Here is an 18697-nt window from a genome sequence, read left to right as displayed (position 1 = left end):
GGCATTTATACACAAAGCGATTTATTTGGTGTTAGCTCTTAACTTATGATACATTGTTTTTTACAAACTTAAAACAGATGATCCATAACAGAACAAAAAGCTAATGAAAAAAAAATATTTACATAAATATACCATAAGTGAGTTGTAACATACTAACAATTAACTTAATACAGGTATAATATAAACGCTCCCTTTTTCCCTTCATTTCACTCAAAAACTAAAAAACAAATTAACATTTTCTAAAACATGTCGTTTTTCCGCTGATATTGTCTTGCAAGTCCAAGCAGTCCAGGCTCATAAACACTGTTCTTACACTTACAAAAACAGACAAACCTTGTTCCAATCTACTCTGAAATGTGCAGCCCCTATTAATAATTTAGAAGCAACTAGTGTGGAAATGTGATTTTTTTTTTTTAACAAGCTGTTGATTTTTTTGTAGATAAGACTTCTGCTCACAGCCTTGTAAATGCAAGGATGCATATGAGTCGAAGTCACCGTTTTCTGAGCTAACAGCAAATTTATATTCCTACTCGTTGGTGAAGGTAATGACATCATAGGGGATGCCCTGCTGCTGCAGCTGCTCCAGCTGTTCAGGAGTAGCCTCAGTGTAAAGTGTTTGCGTCTGCCCCATGGCTGCGTCTGCTACAGCTGCAAGAAAAAGTTTTAGATTTTCAGTATAAAGTGAAGCCTGCGTGCTGACGGGACAACTCTTTTTCACAAGATTGCTCTCATTCTTCAAGGTATCGATCTTTAATGACCCTGTGAAAAAGTCAATTAAACTAAACGAGGCAGGAAGAGCGTTAGGTTTGGGACCCAGGAATGTACAAACAATTCGGTCTCCTTTGCACCAGAGTAAGATTGCACCAAGACATCAAAAAGGAGCCAGAACAGGGATGGTTTCAGCAATGGCTCAGCGAGTTCTCCTGGGGTGCTGGATAGGAGAGCCTGGTAGCACCAGTGGTAGGGTATCCATAATGCGACCTTCAGGGACCTACCCGTCTTGGTCAGAGACAGTTAGAAGCAGGGCTGACTACATAAAGGATGGCTGTGTGCAAGACCTTTGCACACAGAGGTCTGCATGTGCTGCACTTCCTGTGGAAAAGGACTCTCAACCGGGCAGAAGTGCACACACCTCCAAATTGGGCATATACTATAAAATAGAGGAGAGGGTTGAGCTTGTAATTTATTCACTCTGCAGTTCAAACAATGTGTTGCATTTGTGATGCTTTCAAAGAGAAGCCCTGGCATCCACTGTAGGGTTGATGAGGACGGAGGAAGTAAACAGCAGCCCACATAATGTAATGTATGTTTTGAAATAGTTTGGTGCAACTAAAAAGAAACACAAATCTTCAGGTTTAAGTGATGGTGGTAGCATTGTAATAAAATATCAGCGTCCGTAGTACTTAAATTTCAGGACGGTCCAAAGAGAGTTGATATTTGATTAATTGATTATTTTTTTTATATCTGCCATGGTCATGAAAATCTTAGGGTAGTTAATCTGGTATGAAGGAGTCCTTGATCATAATCTTTTTTATGTTACAAACTATAAAAAGTAAGTGATGTGCATATAAAATAATATAATCCGTGACTCTTTTCCACCCAGCTAACCTGTGACAGCAGAATGGGCAACAGCTTCCAGGTCCTCAGCGTTCACCATGTGAGCCTCCGAGCTGATAGGTACGTACTGGATCTGCCCGTCATGACTTACAGCAATCTATGCACACGCACGACAGAACAAAAAGACAAAAAAAAAAATGTCTCACTGCAGATAATCCAGCCTCAGCTACTTCCCTTTAACCAGTTTAATTGCTCTATATTAGGTTTGAATAGATTGAAATCTGCCTTACCGGTTGCTCATGCTCGTATTGGATGACTTGTCCATCAGGCATCTGGATGACAGAAAACACCCTCAGGCACTGGAGGCTTTTATCCGTAAAAGGGATTAACGGTTAGAAATTAAGCATTGCTCACCTGTATGTGGTTCCCATCAGCAACTACAACATACTCCTGGGGAACTATGTGCTCAACTCCATCCTGTGAGATGATGTACTGAACCTGAAACAACAAATATCAAATATATTGCAGCTTGAAACTTCATAAATGTAAATAATGTATTACATGTGACCATGTGATGTTTAGTTTCTTATTAAAATGACATAAAATCAAGCAAAATATACTGAAAACTTTGTATAGGGTTTTACCGACATAAGAAACTTTTCAAACAAAGAATATTATTTTACTGATTTATAAAGCCTTTCCCTATAGTTTGGCAAACAACATCTAACTCCTGAAGCCCAGAGGGGTTTAGGAGTAATTTCTGCCTGAAATTACATACCTGATATAAATCAAGTACCGTACAGCTCCAAAGTTATAAAGTGTAAACATAAACTTTTAGTATTTGTGTGAAGCTAAGGCACTAAAGAGTATTTTCCAAGTGGAACCACTATTGCAAATGTCACTATGTCTGATGTATAGGTGATTAAACAAAGTAAAGAAAAAAAAAAAGAAATCACATTTTCTGAGTCTCGCCTAAATATTTTTCAAAGTAAACACAGCAAAACTACATTAAAACCCTTTTTGGGGTGGAGTTAAGCATGCCTGGGCAGCGCAGGATTTTTCTGAGAGTCAGCAATCTTTGATAGACAGTTAAATGGAATCTTGTGTGTTTAAAGTGCTGTAAAACCAACATTAAAGCCTCCTCCCGGAGGTTTTTAGGGAAACAAAAGTGACTGTTTATAATATACACATGAGATAGAGCTCAGCTGGCAATTTGTAGAGACACCACAGACTTTTTGTGGCCATCAACAAGCTTCTGGCTTAATTCTGGTTGGATGTTTGAGCGCACTTCTTGTCAGATTTGGTAGAGTTCATTTAAATTGGTTGGTTTCCAGGCAAGGATACAGCTTTTAAGCATAAATTGTCAACAGCGTTGAAGTTGGAGAATATCAAAGGCTATTTTAGACTAGTCTCCTTTGTGCTGAAATTCAGATTAGTCCTTATTTATTATTATTTTGTTGTTGTTATGTTATGTGTTTGGGACCAGACAGCAGACAACTGTGTCCACCATTAGTATATGGTTTGTGATTTAAGGTAAAGAATTTGGTGGTAGTCCTCCTACATTGTTGCATCCAGTTCCTCCAGTGCACCTGTGCTCCTGGCACTGAAACAGCCCCACATCATGGTGCTACCACCACCATTCTTAAGGGTCTATACAGTTCTCTTAGGTTTTTCTTCCAAACATACTTCTTGTCATCATATCCAAGCAGCTCAATTTTCCATTGGAAAACTTTGCTCCTTAGAACATTTGCCTTTTCTATGAAAGTAGTAATAAAGTGTTTCTTTTGTAGCCAAGACTTCATTCTTAGTCAGCAGCACCCTTTCAGTCCATGTTGTTAAATACTTTTGTTGGTGATATTGACGCTGGGTAATATCACGGGTGGCTTGAACCTCTGTGATTGCTGGGTTTTCTGTTGATATTATAACCAAGCATTTTTTTCTCTTCCCAGTTGGGTCAAATGGTGAAACTTAAACACAAGAGGATTTTCTGACGGAACAATGATCCCAAACATATTAAAACTGGTTCTGGAAAGAATAAAGCTTGCTAACGTCACACAAGGCACATTTAACAAATATAAGTTTTCTTTAGCGAGACAACCCTTTATCACGTTGAGCCTGTGTGGTTAAGAGAAAATCCACAGTAACTTTATACTTTAGCACCTAATTCTTGCTTCCAAATACATTATATTGCTGAACCATCACTCAAGGTGAGTGGTTGTAACCTCCTGATCAGAACAGCGTGGTCCAAAGAAAGAGTGAAATGCCTCTTACTTCAGCCACTTGGTTATCTCCAGTCATCAGGTGTTGAACAGTCTGACCGTCTATGGTGGTTATCTGCTGGATGTATGAACCTTCCTCCTGGTGAATGCACAAAGAAATGCAGCTATTCAAACCAGCAAAAATGGTCTCTCTGGAGAAGTAAATGACCATTTTTGTAAAGTTACAGTAAAGAGTGTTGGTGCTGGTACCTGGTCTGACAGCGTCTGCTCTTGAGACACAATAATGTGATCCTGGCTCAGGGCCTGCAACCGCTCTGGAGTGATCGCTGTCTGATGTGCCTGCAAGGCTGTTGCAAAAACAAATAGAAACATTCTTTTATGTTTCATAAGCAAAAAGTGCAGACATCTGTGTTTGGTCAATTTTTCGTTGTTGCAATGATGCTTATTGGCCATTTTATTTCCCTTTAAATGATGCAACTGTGGTAAGAAAAATGCATTTCTGGGTTGAGCAGCAAAGCTGAGCATGCTGTTTGTCCCAACAAAAACCTCTCTGCCAATGTGAAAACAACCTCTGGGGCACAAATGAGATCTTTGACCTAATGGGGGACCACTCTGTCAGCAATTGACTTTAACTCAACAGGTTATTTTTGTTCAAGTTGGGCTTTAACTAGCCCTCAATTAGTTACTTCCCTAACAGCGTATGGGCCAATAGTTAGCACCAAAAAGCCAACGTGGAATTACTTGAAATGATAGACAACAACGAACACAGTTAACCCCCCTAACCCTAACCAAGTGTTTAAAGGGGTTGTAGTCTGGACGGCAGACAGGCCACATACCAACCCCCATAATTTCTGGAGGTAATCTCTGATAAACCCTGCTCTCTGGGGCGCAAGCATTGACATCTCCTCTTGATTCTGTCAAAAGAGCGGAGACATGAAATCACCTCTAAGCAGAATGTCATCTCCTTCTGACTTGATCACCACCAATGATGAAAAACCCTTTATTCCAGTGACCGGGGAGTCAACCCACGCCATTATAGCGCCTCCATCTAACGCTGTTTAGCATTTGGTCAGTCTTTTATGGCCACACAAACCAATCTCTTCTGCTTAACCCACAAATGCCTTTTCCTTACAAATGCGGCACCATTTTGTAGTCTTGCTTAGATAAATTTAAACATATGTTTGCTAAACTGATCTGCCAGTCCAAAATAAAAAGTCCTTGTCTGTGAGTGTTTCTCACACTGCAGGGTGGCTAAGGCCTCTTCGTCACTGTTCACAATGATCGTTTGCTGAGACGCGTTTCTGAGGCTTTTGCGAGTGGGATGATCCTGACTGTGGAGACGCTCCATGTGGAACTTCAGATGGCCATTACGGTTAAACCTTGAAGAGAGAAAAACACAAAACACAGTCAAACTTCCAGCTGCTTAGCACGTCTCATCCTTAAATCTTATTCAAAACGTGTGCTTCCAACCTTTGCCCGCAGTGTTTGCAGGTGAACGGCTTCTCGTTGGTGTGGGTCATCATGTGCCGGCGCAAGTCTTTCTTATTCTTTGAGGCAAAGCTGCAACTTGGACACTTGTGGGGGCGCAGGTAGGAGTGCATCCCCATGTGAGACTGAGGAGAGCATGCAAAACGATCTCTACCATGTGCTTGATACGAAACAGTGCCGAGATTAGCAATAATAAATATAGGAAAAAGAAACGAGCATGAAGCCGCTGCTGAGAGCCACACCTTCACTTCGGGCCACGAGGTCGACGTAAAATCACAGTCAGGACACTTGAAAGTGTTGGGATCCAAGTGCGCCCTCTTGTGGTTCTCCATGTCGGAGCGACCGTTGAACGACTCCATGCAGATGCGGCAGGAAAACCTCTTGGTGCTGGGGGAGCTCACCGCAGTGGGCGAGGCTGGAGCTTCACTGCTCAGCTAGCAGGAGAGAACAAGCAGACGAGTGTGAGAAACGAGAAACTCCATGCATGCATACACACCATAACATAAACGCACTGATCGTGTCATTACCTCTACTTGCTGCAGTACGCCATCGGCCAGGGCGGAAGTGAGATAATACTTGTCACTTTTCAGGTTCTCTGATGCAGAGACTTCTAAACCCTGACTGCTTTCATCAACACTGTAAAACAGCAGTTTAACAGGATTACAACGTGAAAACACGCGTTAGGACAGTAACAATTTAAATGTACTCCCTAAAACCAGATATTGCGTCGGTAATCAGACAAACTGAGACAGTGTTTAGTTATGTTACCTGTATGCTGGGCTGTGGATTTCTCCAGCAGACTCTTCTACTACACTGAACTCCCCTCCATCCTCGTAGGTTCCTATAGCAATGTGGGTAAGCTCCCCGCTTTCAGAGGTGGCTGCCTCGTAGGCCTCCTGCAGCACCGCTTCACCATTCTCAGAGACATGAAACGTCATGATCTTCTGACCTTGGCAGGGTGCAACAGTCACAGCACTTACTGCTGCCCTTTCAACTTCACTTCCTTCTGACTTCAGCACTGCCACCTGTGGAGCATGAGGAGATCATTTACCTACACGCTGTGCATATCTTACCATTCAGATCCTTGCAAAACTATGAATACCCATTGAACTTTTTAGCTGCAGACTTTAATGTATCTTTTTGAGATCTTATGTAATTGGCCAACACAAAGTAGTGAATAATTGTGAAGCGGAAAGAAAATGAAACGTGGTTTTCCAAGAAGTGTGGGAAGAATAAATCAAATTTGGTGATATCAGCTATATTCAAAGGTCACCTGATTACTAAAAGAGACCACCTTTGTTCTTTCCAGGTGTCAGAGGTTTGATAGAGATCAAACTGCATCGCACAGACTTAAGACACACAGCTGACGGGTCAGGGAGGAGAATGTGGGGAAATTTAAAGCCAATTTAGGTGCCAAAACAAGTTCTATCCCACGGTTTACAATGCAAAGTGTCTGAGTGAGGCACAACTGGAAACCAACCAAGACACTTAAACTTGCCTGTCAGGTAAGGAGAGCATAGTCAGGGAGGCGTGGTGAAAGAACAGCCGTGCATTTAATTTTCTTTTGTTGCCCAGAAAATACAGTGCAGGTGTTAAACAGCTCTGTGGGGACATTGCAGAGAAATCCGAAATCCTGCAAAAAAAGGACAACAGCACCTTCTGCTGTTTGGTCTCTACCTGCAGTCAGTATTATGAGTAGGAAGATATTCTCTGTAAAATCTAAAAAAAATAATATGTTCTACTTATTTGGAACGAACTGTAAGACTGTAAAAGTACAGAAACCCTGAGGTCTTTAAAATCAAGATTAAAACATTTGCCTTTGGCTATTTTAGTTCAGCTGTTACCTGAAACATCATTAGTTTAAGTTTGGAGTTCAACTGGTTTTAAAATCAAAAACATTTTCCTATTTTGTTTTATTTTGTTCCAACTGTTTTTTTTAACTATCTTTTATTCTGTTTTTATTTTCCTATGTTTTAATCATATAAAGCACTTTGCATTGTCCTTGCACTGAAATGTGCTATACAAATAAATTTGCCTTGCCTGAAAATTTTCATAATATTTTCAGCTCATCTATTTAAAGTCTTTGTATTTCATTGATGACGAGGTTTATGGGTAGCTAGAAGTAAATATGTGCCGTCTTTCCAGAGAGAGAACATGCTGGGTCTAGTTTAACCTGTTGTTTTGACTGTGGGGTGTGTCAGGCTAAAAGCTTTTTATATTGTTGCTAATACTATATAGTTTAAAAATGTGGCAATATTAAAAAATTCTAGAATGTATTTTTTTTTCTTCTGCAAAAAGGGTGGGGGGGGGGGCGTAACAGACAACATTTAACATGCCTTTTGGATAAATAAAGGGTTTTTGAATCAAATTAATTCTTCAGTAGGGACACGGAGGAGTAGAGGGGAACATGGATAAAGCTAAAAAAAGCTAGGTAAACTTGAAAGAGTCTGCAAAATTAATTGGACTGGGATGGAGGTCCACCTTCCATCACGGCAATACAGCGAGAGATGCAGTGGGAGGGTCATGATTAAAGCATGTTATGGTCTGATCAAACCCAAGACCTGAATCCAACCCAGGTGTGGCATAACTTTAAAATGTTGATGCTCACAAGCACTTTTTATCCATTCTGACAGAACTTGAGCTATTTTGCAAAGAATGGGAAATGTGTCAGTCTAAACATGACAAGCTCGTGAATATCCATCCTAATACATAAAATCCCACTAAATTTATTGACGTCTGTGCATGAAACTTGACAAGCTTTGGGGACATTTGGGAAGGTATGCATACCTCTGCTAAGCATTATTCTGAATGTTTTCTACGCGAGTAAAATTACAAATTTTGACAAACCTGCAAAGAGTCTCCAACAACTTCCCGAGCATTGCTCATGTTTAGCAACAGATCCAAGGCATTTTGAGCAGTCAGACCACCAGATTCATCTGAGGAAGAGATTTAGGCAAAACATTAAGTTAGTCTATCACATAAATACTAGAAAAGTGTCTTACTAAATACTACCTGACCATGTTCATAGATGATAGTTGTATTTCCCAATGCATCCTGGGTCACTGAAGCTTTTTCAATGCGCTGCATAGCTTGTAGCGTCTCAGGATCCACAGTAATCTAAAGAAAGAAGTTGGAAAAATGACCAAAACGGAGTAAAAAGCAAAGAGACGTGTTCCGGGTACTAAAAACACCTGAAATGGACTCACTATAGTGTTCGGTGATGTTGGATTGTCGTTATGCTGTTGTTTGAGGTCCTCGATCTGCTGCAGGGTGAAGAAGGGTTTCCGCCGTCTTCTCACTGGCTCCTCGGGGTGAGCCAGTGACCACTCCTCAAAGGCCTCCGGGTGGCGACACTGCACATGGAGACGCAGGTTCTTCGTGTGTTTGGTGGTGAAGTGACACATGTCACAAGAGAACGGTTTTTCCCCTGCAGAGAGACACACACAATAACACTGAACATCGCAGAGGGTGAAACGTAAAGAGGCCAGGAGATCTTGACTCAGATGCCAACCTGTGTGTTTGATGGCCATGTGTGAGACCAGGAACTCCTCTTTGGACGTGGAATATTTACAGTAGTCACACTTGAAGGGCCTGTCGTTGGTGTGGGAGAGCTGATGGTTCAGCAGCTGCTTCTTGTTTTCACACGTAAAGTCGCAAAACTCACACTTAAACCTGGAAAAAGCACATGAACATGAATTTAAAAAAAAAAAATATATATATATATATATATATATATATATATATATATATATATATATATATATATATATATATATATATATATATATATATATATATATATATATATATATAAATCAGAATCAGCTTTATTTGAACATGGTTGCGCACACAAACATATATTTGAATTGTTATTGTTTTTCTGTTGCAATTTTGCTTGTGAAAAAGCAAAGAAGAATGGCTGAGAAAGGGAAGATTTAAATACTGACTTGTCTCCGAGACTTTGGATGTGGGTCAACAAGTGCATCTTGAATGTGTACCTCTTCTTGAAGGATTTGCCACACTGCAGAAAACAAACCAAAAAAATGAACAAGAAATCCTCTTTGCACGCAGAAGATTGTGGCATTAAAACAATTTTTGCTAAACTGTGGAAAAGAAAATTCCCCAGACCTTGTCACACATGTGTGGTTTCTCTGAGCTGTGGGTTTTCATGTGCTGGGTCAGTCTCTTTTGCATGGGGTACACCTTGCTGCACACAGGGCAGGGGAACTCCAACACCTTGGGAGCCTGCAGGAATGAAAACAATAACCATGTTGCTGTTAAATAACACAGAGCTATGGAAACGAAAAGACCTTCCCACTAAAATGGAAACTAGCAGCAGTGACATTAATCCTAAACAGTGGCAACTTTAGAAATCGGGGCTTTCTGCCCCGGGCGGCACGTCCTGCGGGGCGTCAAGAGGCCAAACAGAGATTTTCTCAGTTACACCTTGAACAAGTTTTCTGATTCAAGTTGGTAGCTGATTCACAGTTTATTATTAAGTGCCAAACAAAATTTGCATTTCTGTTTTTTTCTAATAGTCTGGGCAGTATTTGACAATATACTTAATTTACAATCTTTTTATTAGCCTATGGGGTAGATTAAGGGTGCTATTCATGCAACATATGTCAATGGTGCTAAACAGAATCATTGACCAGCAACAACATTACTTATATTTACAAAGATATTAACACATTTAAAAAAAACTCTTAAAGGCCTCTCAGTCAGGGATATTTAAAAATGTATATTGGCACCAAAAGCTCCTTTATATTTATCATCCTTTGTGTTTTTATAATCTTCTTTTATATTATGCTTAATAACCGTCTGATGTCATTCTGTCAATAATATTATGTAAAGTGTTTTACATAATATTCACTCACTGGACAGAAATATAACAAATTATATATGAGCCTTTTTTTAAGAATTTTATTTCCTGATCAGGGGAAAATGTATTGCCTTAGTAAGTTACTTTCAGGGGCGTTAGGGATCTTTAAAGCACTTAACAGTCGGCTTTACATCTCACACAGATGTTTCCCTTTCAGTCGAAGATCTCAGACAAGCACTCTGAAGAGCATGCTAAATATTACTCACCAACTCTTTTTTTCTTTTCCTGTAAAATAATAAAGATCTAATTAGTTGCAATCTCAGAAAAGATGGGAAATGTTGATTTTAAATTTGTTAAACAAGTTAATTACTTCTCTTTGCTGTGAACTATTGAGTGTCGAAGGACATCTTTATTGTAAACACTTGAGTAATCACACTCTTCGCATTTGAACGGCTTTTTCCCCTCGTGATTGAACATGTGTTCCTGTAAAAAAAAAAAAAAAAAAAATAATGAAAAGTATCTGTGATTGTAAATTATTGGGATAATATTGGGATTGCGACTTGCTTTGTTTCTACAGACCTTCAGTGAAGACCAGCGCTTACAGCGATAGCTGCACTGCAGGCACTTGAAGCGCTCCGGGTCATTCCCTTCATGCGAGTCCACATGAAAGCGCAGGTCCTCCTGAGTCAGGAAGCGTGAGCCGCAGATCCAGCAGTTGTGGGGTCTCAACAGAGGTTTGAGGGATTTATAGTACCGACTGGAACACAATGAAGACAAATTACCTATTTGTGTGGGGTTTTTTTTGCACCGCTAATGAAAACATGGAAATACTTTGGTGCTTACTTGCGATTTATATATTTCCTATATTTCTTGCGTAGGAAGCGTTTAGATGGTCTGCCGCGTTTCCTCGGGAGGAACTCCTCCTCTGGTTGGGAGTTTGATGAAGGGTCTTTGTTCTCAGAGTCCGATTGGCTAATTGCTACCTCAACTGTATACTCTTTAATCTCTCCAACCAGAACCTGGCCCAACCCGGAAGAGCTCGCCTCCTCGGATGCAGAGGGATCCCCACTAGGTCTGGACCGCTTGGAAACGCTTTCCGCCTCTGTGACAAACATCGGACAATGAGGAAGGAACTGACAGTGATCTAAAAGGTTGAAGTCATGTTATGAAACCAGTGTCTCACCTTTGCTGCTGTTGCCTTCGTCATAAATGTTGTATTTCCTCGGGCGGCCGACCTTTCGCCGAGGAAACCTCTGAGAAGAGGAGGATATGGGCGTAGAGGGGTTCTTCAGACAAGTTGAAGGTCTTCCTTTGATGTTCTGATCTACTGGGCTGTAATCGCTATCCTCTGGAGTTAGACGGAAGAGCATCGTCAAGGTTATCATGCCTCGCAAAAATATTCACAGCACTTCAACTTTTCGCACATTTTGCAAAATTAAAAATCACAAACTTCAACGTATTTTGAGCTCATGTGCGACACACCAACAGAACATAGCACACACTGGTAAAGAGAATTTGATATATTGTATTTCAAAATGTTTCTAAATATAAATAAGGCAAGTGTGCTGTGCATTTTCATTTAACTTGCTTTACTCAGACATCAATGAATAAAATTGTGAACAATTAATTGCTGTCACCATACTTCCCCTAATAACAAATTTAAATCTGACCTGAAGACCCAGCTCTTTGCGTTGCCGTTTGACCCACTACACTGCAAAAATGGGACTAAAAATAAGTTAAATGTTCTTAAAATTAGTGTATTTGTCCTTGATTTGAGCAGGTTAAAGAAGATGATTTGCCAATGGAAAAAGATTTTTGCACTTAAACATCTCCGTCATCTTATTTCAAGTGCAGGATGTCTAATTATCTTATTTTAGGGGTCAAAATACTCATTCCATTGGCAGATAATGCTCAAATCAAGGATAAATACATGAACTATAAGAACATTTTACTTATTTTTAGATCCGTTTTTGCAGTGTATAGGATTCTGGTTTTTTTGTTTTCCTGAGTTTGTTTACTTTTAAGGATACTTTCACGTGTGTTTTACTCTACTTTTCAGTATTTCCTTCTGTTTTATTTACAATGTCTTTATGTTCAACCCGCTACTTATTGCTTGCAAAGTAAATAAAGCTGGCTTGGCTTAGCTGTGTGTAATTGTAATCTTAGCTTAAATACAGATCATCCGCCTAAACTGATAGGACACGCAGGGAGAGCATTGGTCAGAAATGCAGGTCCACGGTAACTCTGGAGGAGCTAGTTCACCTTCCCTACATATACAGCCAGAGGTACAACAGAGCTAAATACAACGGCTTGCCACACCTTACAGATATTTGTTTGAAAAAACTTTTGAAAATCACGTTTTTCTGTCCACTTCACGCGCACATGCTATTCTGTTCTGGTCTACTTGATAAAATGCTGGTAAAACGCACAGACGCTGTAAATGTAAATTCTATGAACTACTCAAAGACGGGAGGATATCTGCATGATGTCAACAGAAAACCTTTTCTCACTCACCTTCTGGGTCATCCATGGCACCAGCGTCGACGATATCATCATCCTCTTCTTCTTCCGGCTGCGGTTTGACGGCAGCCTTCGCCTCCTCTGCCCTCCTCCGTTCCGCCTCCTCCCGCTCTGCTTTTTGACGAGCCAGCGTCTCGCTTTTAGGGGGTCGCCCACGTTTCCGCTTCATCGGCGCGTCACCTGAACAAAATTTGAAAACTCAAAACTGCTGCTGCTGCTACGGTGTCAGCTTGGTCGGTGGCGGACGGCGTGGCTGGGATCCTTACCGGCAGGCTTGAAGTGTTTGTCCCTCATGTGGTTGATGAGCGTGTCTTTGGAAACGCTTTTGTACGGACACATCTTGCACTTGAACTGCTGCACTATCACCACCTCCATCATCTCCTCTAACTCGGCCAGGTTTGGTTGGTGGTCTCCAGAGCCCCCCGCCTCGGCCGTGGTCTCAACGTCCCTGGAGAACCCAGGTTCTTCGTGGGAGCCCTGAGGCTCCTCTCGGCCGGGGGAGCTCTGTTGGGCCAGCTCAGGTTCTTGATTAGAAGCATATGTGCCGCTGCTGCTGATGTACAGACCGGGCTGGCTCTCGTTACATTCCAGCGCCTCAGGGAGGCCATTCGTGCCTGCCGTGTCTGCCAGCGGGTGGTCTGACGAGGAGCTGTCATCGTGATAAAAGGACGCCTCGGGGCCGTTGCTGTTCTCCGTGTAGCACGAGTGCTGTGGCTGCTGCTGAGAGTGCTGCGGCTGATCCGGGTCCTGGTTCTGCTCATCGTCGTCGTCGTCGTCGTCGATGTTGTCACGTCTGGCTTGATAACGCGAACAGCCGGGCTGCTCCGAGTCTGCGGCGGCAACGCATTCCCCTCCAGACTCCCCTGCGTACTGTCGGCTCGTCTGGTTCCGGTGGTCGGCGCTGCTGTCGATGTAGCTGCGCGAATGATGCGGCTGTTCTCTGTCATCTGCTGCGCGCTGGAGATACCCGGTGCTGCAATCAACCCCGTAGTGACTTCTGCTGGTGGGGTTTGAGTCCGCTCCGCTGTATTCCACGTATCCAGGCAGTTCCTGGCTACTGGTATTCCCTCTGTAGTAAGGGAAGCCTGACTGGGAGCGAGTCTGGTCGGGTTCCTCTCCCGAACACTCCAGAAACGACGATGAAGACTCTTCGGTCTGGTCGGGACCGTCCGCGCTGCAGTCCATATACTGGGATGGGTGGGAATGTTGGGGCTGGTCGGGCTGGCTGCTGGTCTCTTCTCTGTAACCAGAGTGGCCCGGATGGTCATCGGGCTGGTCTGGCTCAGGACTGCCCTGCGGGTCTCCCTGATCCTGGCAGGTGGATGTGGGGCCGTCAGCATGAGCTTCTATGGCTACACGGTTGGACATGGCCGAAGACGACATGTGGGCTACCATAGGAGCCCCTTCAACATAAACGATAACAGAGACAGGTGTGACAACTTAGTTTTGTGCAGTGAATATAGAACCAAAAAGTAAATGTGATCTTTTTGCTGGACTGAAATACTTGGAGTCCATGCTTTACGTTCATACGACATGCAGCCACATAATGATTACGATAATTTACCTGCTCTGCAAACAAACATTAAATGAAGAACATTTAAATTGAATGATGAAACTTGCTTACCGTCATCTGGTCCTTGTAAAATCAGGTACTGGGTGGTTTCTGCTCCTCCATCCTCTGCGCTGGTCACAGCTATACAACCTTAAATAGAAAACCCAGCAGTAGTCACACACATTACCAGGATTCTGAGTTTTTACATGATGGACCAACGCAAGAAGGAAAAGTATATATGCTTTTTAATTAAAAAATAAATTAAAATCTGTATATAAATGCAGATTGTTACTAAATATACTTTAAATCGAGCCCCCTTCACTCTGATACCCACAGATAAATAACAGCCAGCGCAACTAAATGCCCATAAGAAGTCCCATAATTAGTAAACTAAGTTCTGCTCAACTTATTCTTGCAAAAATCCAGCTGTTATGTTAAGGACTCAGAGGTTTGTCAGAGAACATTAGACAACAAACAGCATCACGAAGACCAAGAATCATTGCAGATAAGTCAGGGGAAAAACTTCACATGTCACAGAGCGTCACCCATCACCAAAAAAATGGTTAAAGGTGCAACACGGCAGTAAACCTACAAAAAGATTCCTGACCACCTAAACTTGAAGGCTGGGAGAGGAATGCATTAATCAGAAAAGAGCCAGGATGCTAAGCATCTCTGCAGAGATCCAGACCTCGGGTCAGAGAATATGTCAACAGAGGATAAGTGTTAGTTGGAAGAGTGGCAAGAATAAAAGCATTGTTGAAAGAAAGTCATACGAAGTCCTGTTAGTCACACGCAAACTGGTGGAGAAACTTGAACTGCAAGTAGCAAGAACCAGCATGATGCTAGGGGGATGTCTTTCTTCAGGATGGAGCTTAAAAAACAACAGAGGCTGGGGTGTAGTTTCATCTTTCAGCAGAACAACCACCCTAAATGTACAGCCATAGCTGCAATTAAACGATCAAAGCATTTCCATGCATTAGAATAGTCCAGTCCAAGTCCAGACCTAAATCTGTTAACAATGCCAAGTCTGACGCACTGCTTTTTCTCAGGCTATTACATACATTCCCAATAAAATATACTGCCAATGGCGGTTATAACATGACAAGACATAAAAAGCTTTAAAGGTATGAATAATTTCCCAAGGCTTAATACTCTAGGACAAAAAGTGATACGTCGTTATTCAGAAGTACCGTTCATGAGATCAGGACCGATGGTGGACTCGATGATCTTGTCAATGGCAGACCCCAGATCTGATGAGGTAGAGGCAGTGGAGTCCGAAACCATCATGGCTCCATCAGACACCGCACTGGAGTGGACCAGCACTTGAGCCGACTCAGACACCAGCACTGACTGGGTCACCGTGGAGACGCTGGACACGCTGGTGGACTGAGCCACGGAAGACGAGTCTGGGAGATGAACGGAGGAAACTCGGACATCTGTACTGGAGCTGGTCTCTGGGATGAACACCTGGAAAAGAAGGGCGAACGGCACGTTTGTCTTCTGATGGCTTAAATGCCTTCAGGTCTTCCGCCAGAAGTGTACTTGGAGAAAACCTTACCACGAGTCCTTCCGAGCTCTGTCCCACGTGACAGTCCGACTCTGGGGCCTGAGCGTGGGAGGCAGCAGTATCACTGCTGTCTGCAGACATTGCCTCGGATGATTCCATGCCCATGCCGCTTTCAGACGGCTCCTCCATCCCCGATGGGCCGGCATCACTGCTGCTCTCCACCTCATTCTCCTCTGAGTCCATAGCTGCCAAAAAAGATACGGTCAAAGTTTCATCTTTAAAGCACGTTGCAAACATCCCAACAAGTTTAACACTTCAGGGTGAAAACAACTAAGCAATATTTTATTGCCATAAGGCTGTTAGATCTTAAATGTTAAAAGAAGATCTTTCATAGACCTAGAAAAGTAACAGGAAGATAAATAGTGAAGGATGGCATGCCCTTAAATCTCAAGGGACATAATACATTTTAATAAACTTCAGGGTTTGTTTCTTTTAAGGGGGTAGTAATCCAGTTCTTAGCCACATTATTCCAAGACTAAATTCTTTGGTTTCTGTCCGCCTTTCCTCCAACAAAAGCATTCTTTTTAATATGATGCCGATGCAGTGATTTGATATCTGTTTCGCATTTGTCTTTTACAATGTTAGAAAGCCGTAAAAAAAAAAAGGATGAGCCCAATTAGGCCAGGCTGATGATCCTTAGAGTAAAACGTCGAAAGTAAACAGTAAAAAGTTGTCAAATGTCATATAATAAATATTACAGAGTATATGTACCGTATATATGACATGTACTCATCTGGTTGTGTTTTTAATCAAGGCCTTTTAATACTTTGTTACCAGTGTCATAAGCAAACCCAGCATCAATGCTTTCCAGGCTCTTTTTGTGGAACTGAAATACTTTACATCTTTTCAACCAAATGGAGAAGGTGGAAAAAACCCTTGACCGATGTCTTTCTGTGTCATTACTGCAATTCATTAGGCAAGTTGCTTGTTTCTTCTGTTACCCTTTAAGGTGGTGTGAAGCAGACAATAAAAATCTCCAAACGATTTCTAGTCTCTTGCTTTTATTTCAGCTTTAAACTTTATGTTCTATGTTTCTATAGCTACAACTGGAAGGACTGCTGCCAACAACTGCATGTTCTCCCCTAGATGGTAAAGTTGGTCCAATCTCACAGAGTTTAGCCCTGTTTCTCTCGAATACATGGCTACTGGCTGAGCCTTTACAATGCTCTTTCACCCTCTAGAATTGAAAACTGGCTCAGAACATGTCTGCTTAGTTGTGTTTATTTCCTACAGACTTTTACTTTTTTCTCACATATAAAAGTATCCTTGATCAGTGCTTCCGTGTTCTTTTTGTGTATGATCTGTCTTCTCAAACCCCCAGTCAGTCGTGGCAGATGGCCGTTCACACGAGCCTGGTTCTGCTGGAGATTTATTCCTGTTAAAGAGAAGTTTTCCTCTCCACAGTCACTATATGCATGCTTGGCATGAGGGATTGCTGCAAAGTCACCATATTATTTGATAGAACTAACTTTGTAAATTCACTTGAGATGACATGTGTTGTGAACTAGCACAATATAAATAAACTGAATTGAATGGACCAGGCTTTAATACAAGGTTCTTTCAAATCTTTCCAGGATATAAAATTAGTCGCACCATTATCACACAGGCAGTTATTTATGGGATTTACTTCATGGTCAGTGGTCCTGATATTGACATCATGACTCCTGGACTTTGATTACAAATAAAATATGTAATTAAATAACTGTGAAAACATTGTGTCTCATTCCGTATGGATATAATTTTAAGGTCTTTCTAGTTTTACACTTTGAAATAAGCATGAGATCATAATTTATACGGGGGGTGTGTGGGGTTACCACTGGTTGCAGAATTTCATCACTTTATCTCTCAACATTGAACATTGAGGGAAAAGCGATCCCACGCCATCACTCTGCCTCCACTGAGCTGTTTAATATCGACGGGCTGAATTTCACAAGTTTTTCTTGGCCACAAGAAACGCATTCCTCGTTTTTGTTCCCAGTGTGAATTTTAGAACTTGAGTCACTTAGTACGTTGCTACCAAACTAATACATATGCGTGTATCTCTGTCACAGATCCCAGCGTTTGACTGATTTAATAAACTTACACTTTGGGGGATAAGCGAGCCGTGCATTGCTCGGGATTCATTCAGGTCTTCTTGGTTACTGTTTATTCGGGGACATTAGCTAACAAACAAGCCGACATGCTAACGGGTTAGCATCACGTTGGCTCAGTGGGTTTACCGCAACGCTCTCTATAATGCTTTAACATAAACAGCCCCAGTTTTCTAATGCTGTAAGTCTGTCGTTATATCAAATAAAGCGACCCCAAACATCAAGAAAGGAAGCCACGTCCCGGAGCGAGGCTAATTTGTGTGAGACGGCGGCGGCTAGCCGTTTGAAGCAGGCCTAGCTGCCCTTCACCCTGCCTGCTCCGCGTCGCCATTCTGCACTACACAGGCGTCTTTTCCACTCAGGCATTATGTGAGCTCTACTGGCCCGGGGACCTTGAGGGCCTGAGCGGCGACAGACCGCCCAAATACCCTCCCTGAAGAAAATTAAAACATTTTTCACTCCCCGACATCAGAATCGTTGCTCTTTTTTCTTACCCTGTATTTCTGAGGGGACGATTATCCTGTAGCGTAGAGGCGCCGAGTAGATTCCAACATAGCAACCGATAATTGTCGATTCTTTCTAGTCGGGCGCCATGAGTCTCTCCTGGCTTCCTGTCCCTGCAACCGGATCTTATTTATTGTTTTTTGTTGAAAACAGCACATTTTTGAGATTTGTGAGTTAAACACGGCTGTTTGATTTAAGCATCTGCTTTTACCGCGCCCCGTTCTCTAATCATATCTGGGTTATAATCGGATATCCGTATCATTTTGTGGACTATTGTTTTTGGAGGAGGACGTATTACACAGAGGTGCGGAGGAATATTAGGCTGACCATGATCTGCCCTTTTAGATCTGTTAATGTGTTGCGGAGTTTAGCAATTTT

At 42.1% G+C, this 18697-nt stretch overlaps 1 protein-coding gene across 1 annotated transcript; it reads right to left on the bottom strand.

Annotated features, from left to right (window-relative positions):
• On the bottom strand, window positions 1-18413 carry LOC105931777 (zinc finger protein 335; the record flags this gene model as incomplete). The annotated part of the gene is given in 28 exon segments (XM_036133374.1): window positions 1-648; window positions 1609-1714; window positions 1848-1889; window positions 1972-2055; window positions 3829-3915; window positions 4026-4123; window positions 5016-5155; window positions 5247-5389; window positions 5507-5698; window positions 5792-5900; window positions 6033-6289; window positions 8112-8200; window positions 8282-8381; window positions 8471-8691; window positions 8776-8936; window positions 9212-9285; window positions 9393-9509; window positions 10353-10371; window positions 10457-10569; window positions 10666-10843; window positions 10930-11188; window positions 11270-11434; window positions 12601-12786; window positions 12873-14009; window positions 14231-14308; window positions 15349-15625; window positions 15717-15910; window positions 18310-18413. Coding segments are annotated over 27 exon segments (4746 nt in total). The 3' UTR covers window positions 1-526.
• Window positions 18414-18697: the final 284 nt, after the last annotated feature.

The sequence above is a fragment of the Fundulus heteroclitus genome, unplaced genomic scaffold (assembly GCF_011125445.2).
Source record: "Fundulus heteroclitus isolate FHET01 unplaced genomic scaffold, MU-UCD_Fhet_4.1 scaffold_614, whole genome shotgun sequence".
NCBI classification, from domain to species: Eukaryota; Metazoa; Chordata; class Actinopteri; order Cyprinodontiformes; family Fundulidae; genus Fundulus; species Fundulus heteroclitus.
Note: the sequence above shows the minus strand (reverse complement) of the source record. Positions and strands in the feature narration are given on the sequence as shown.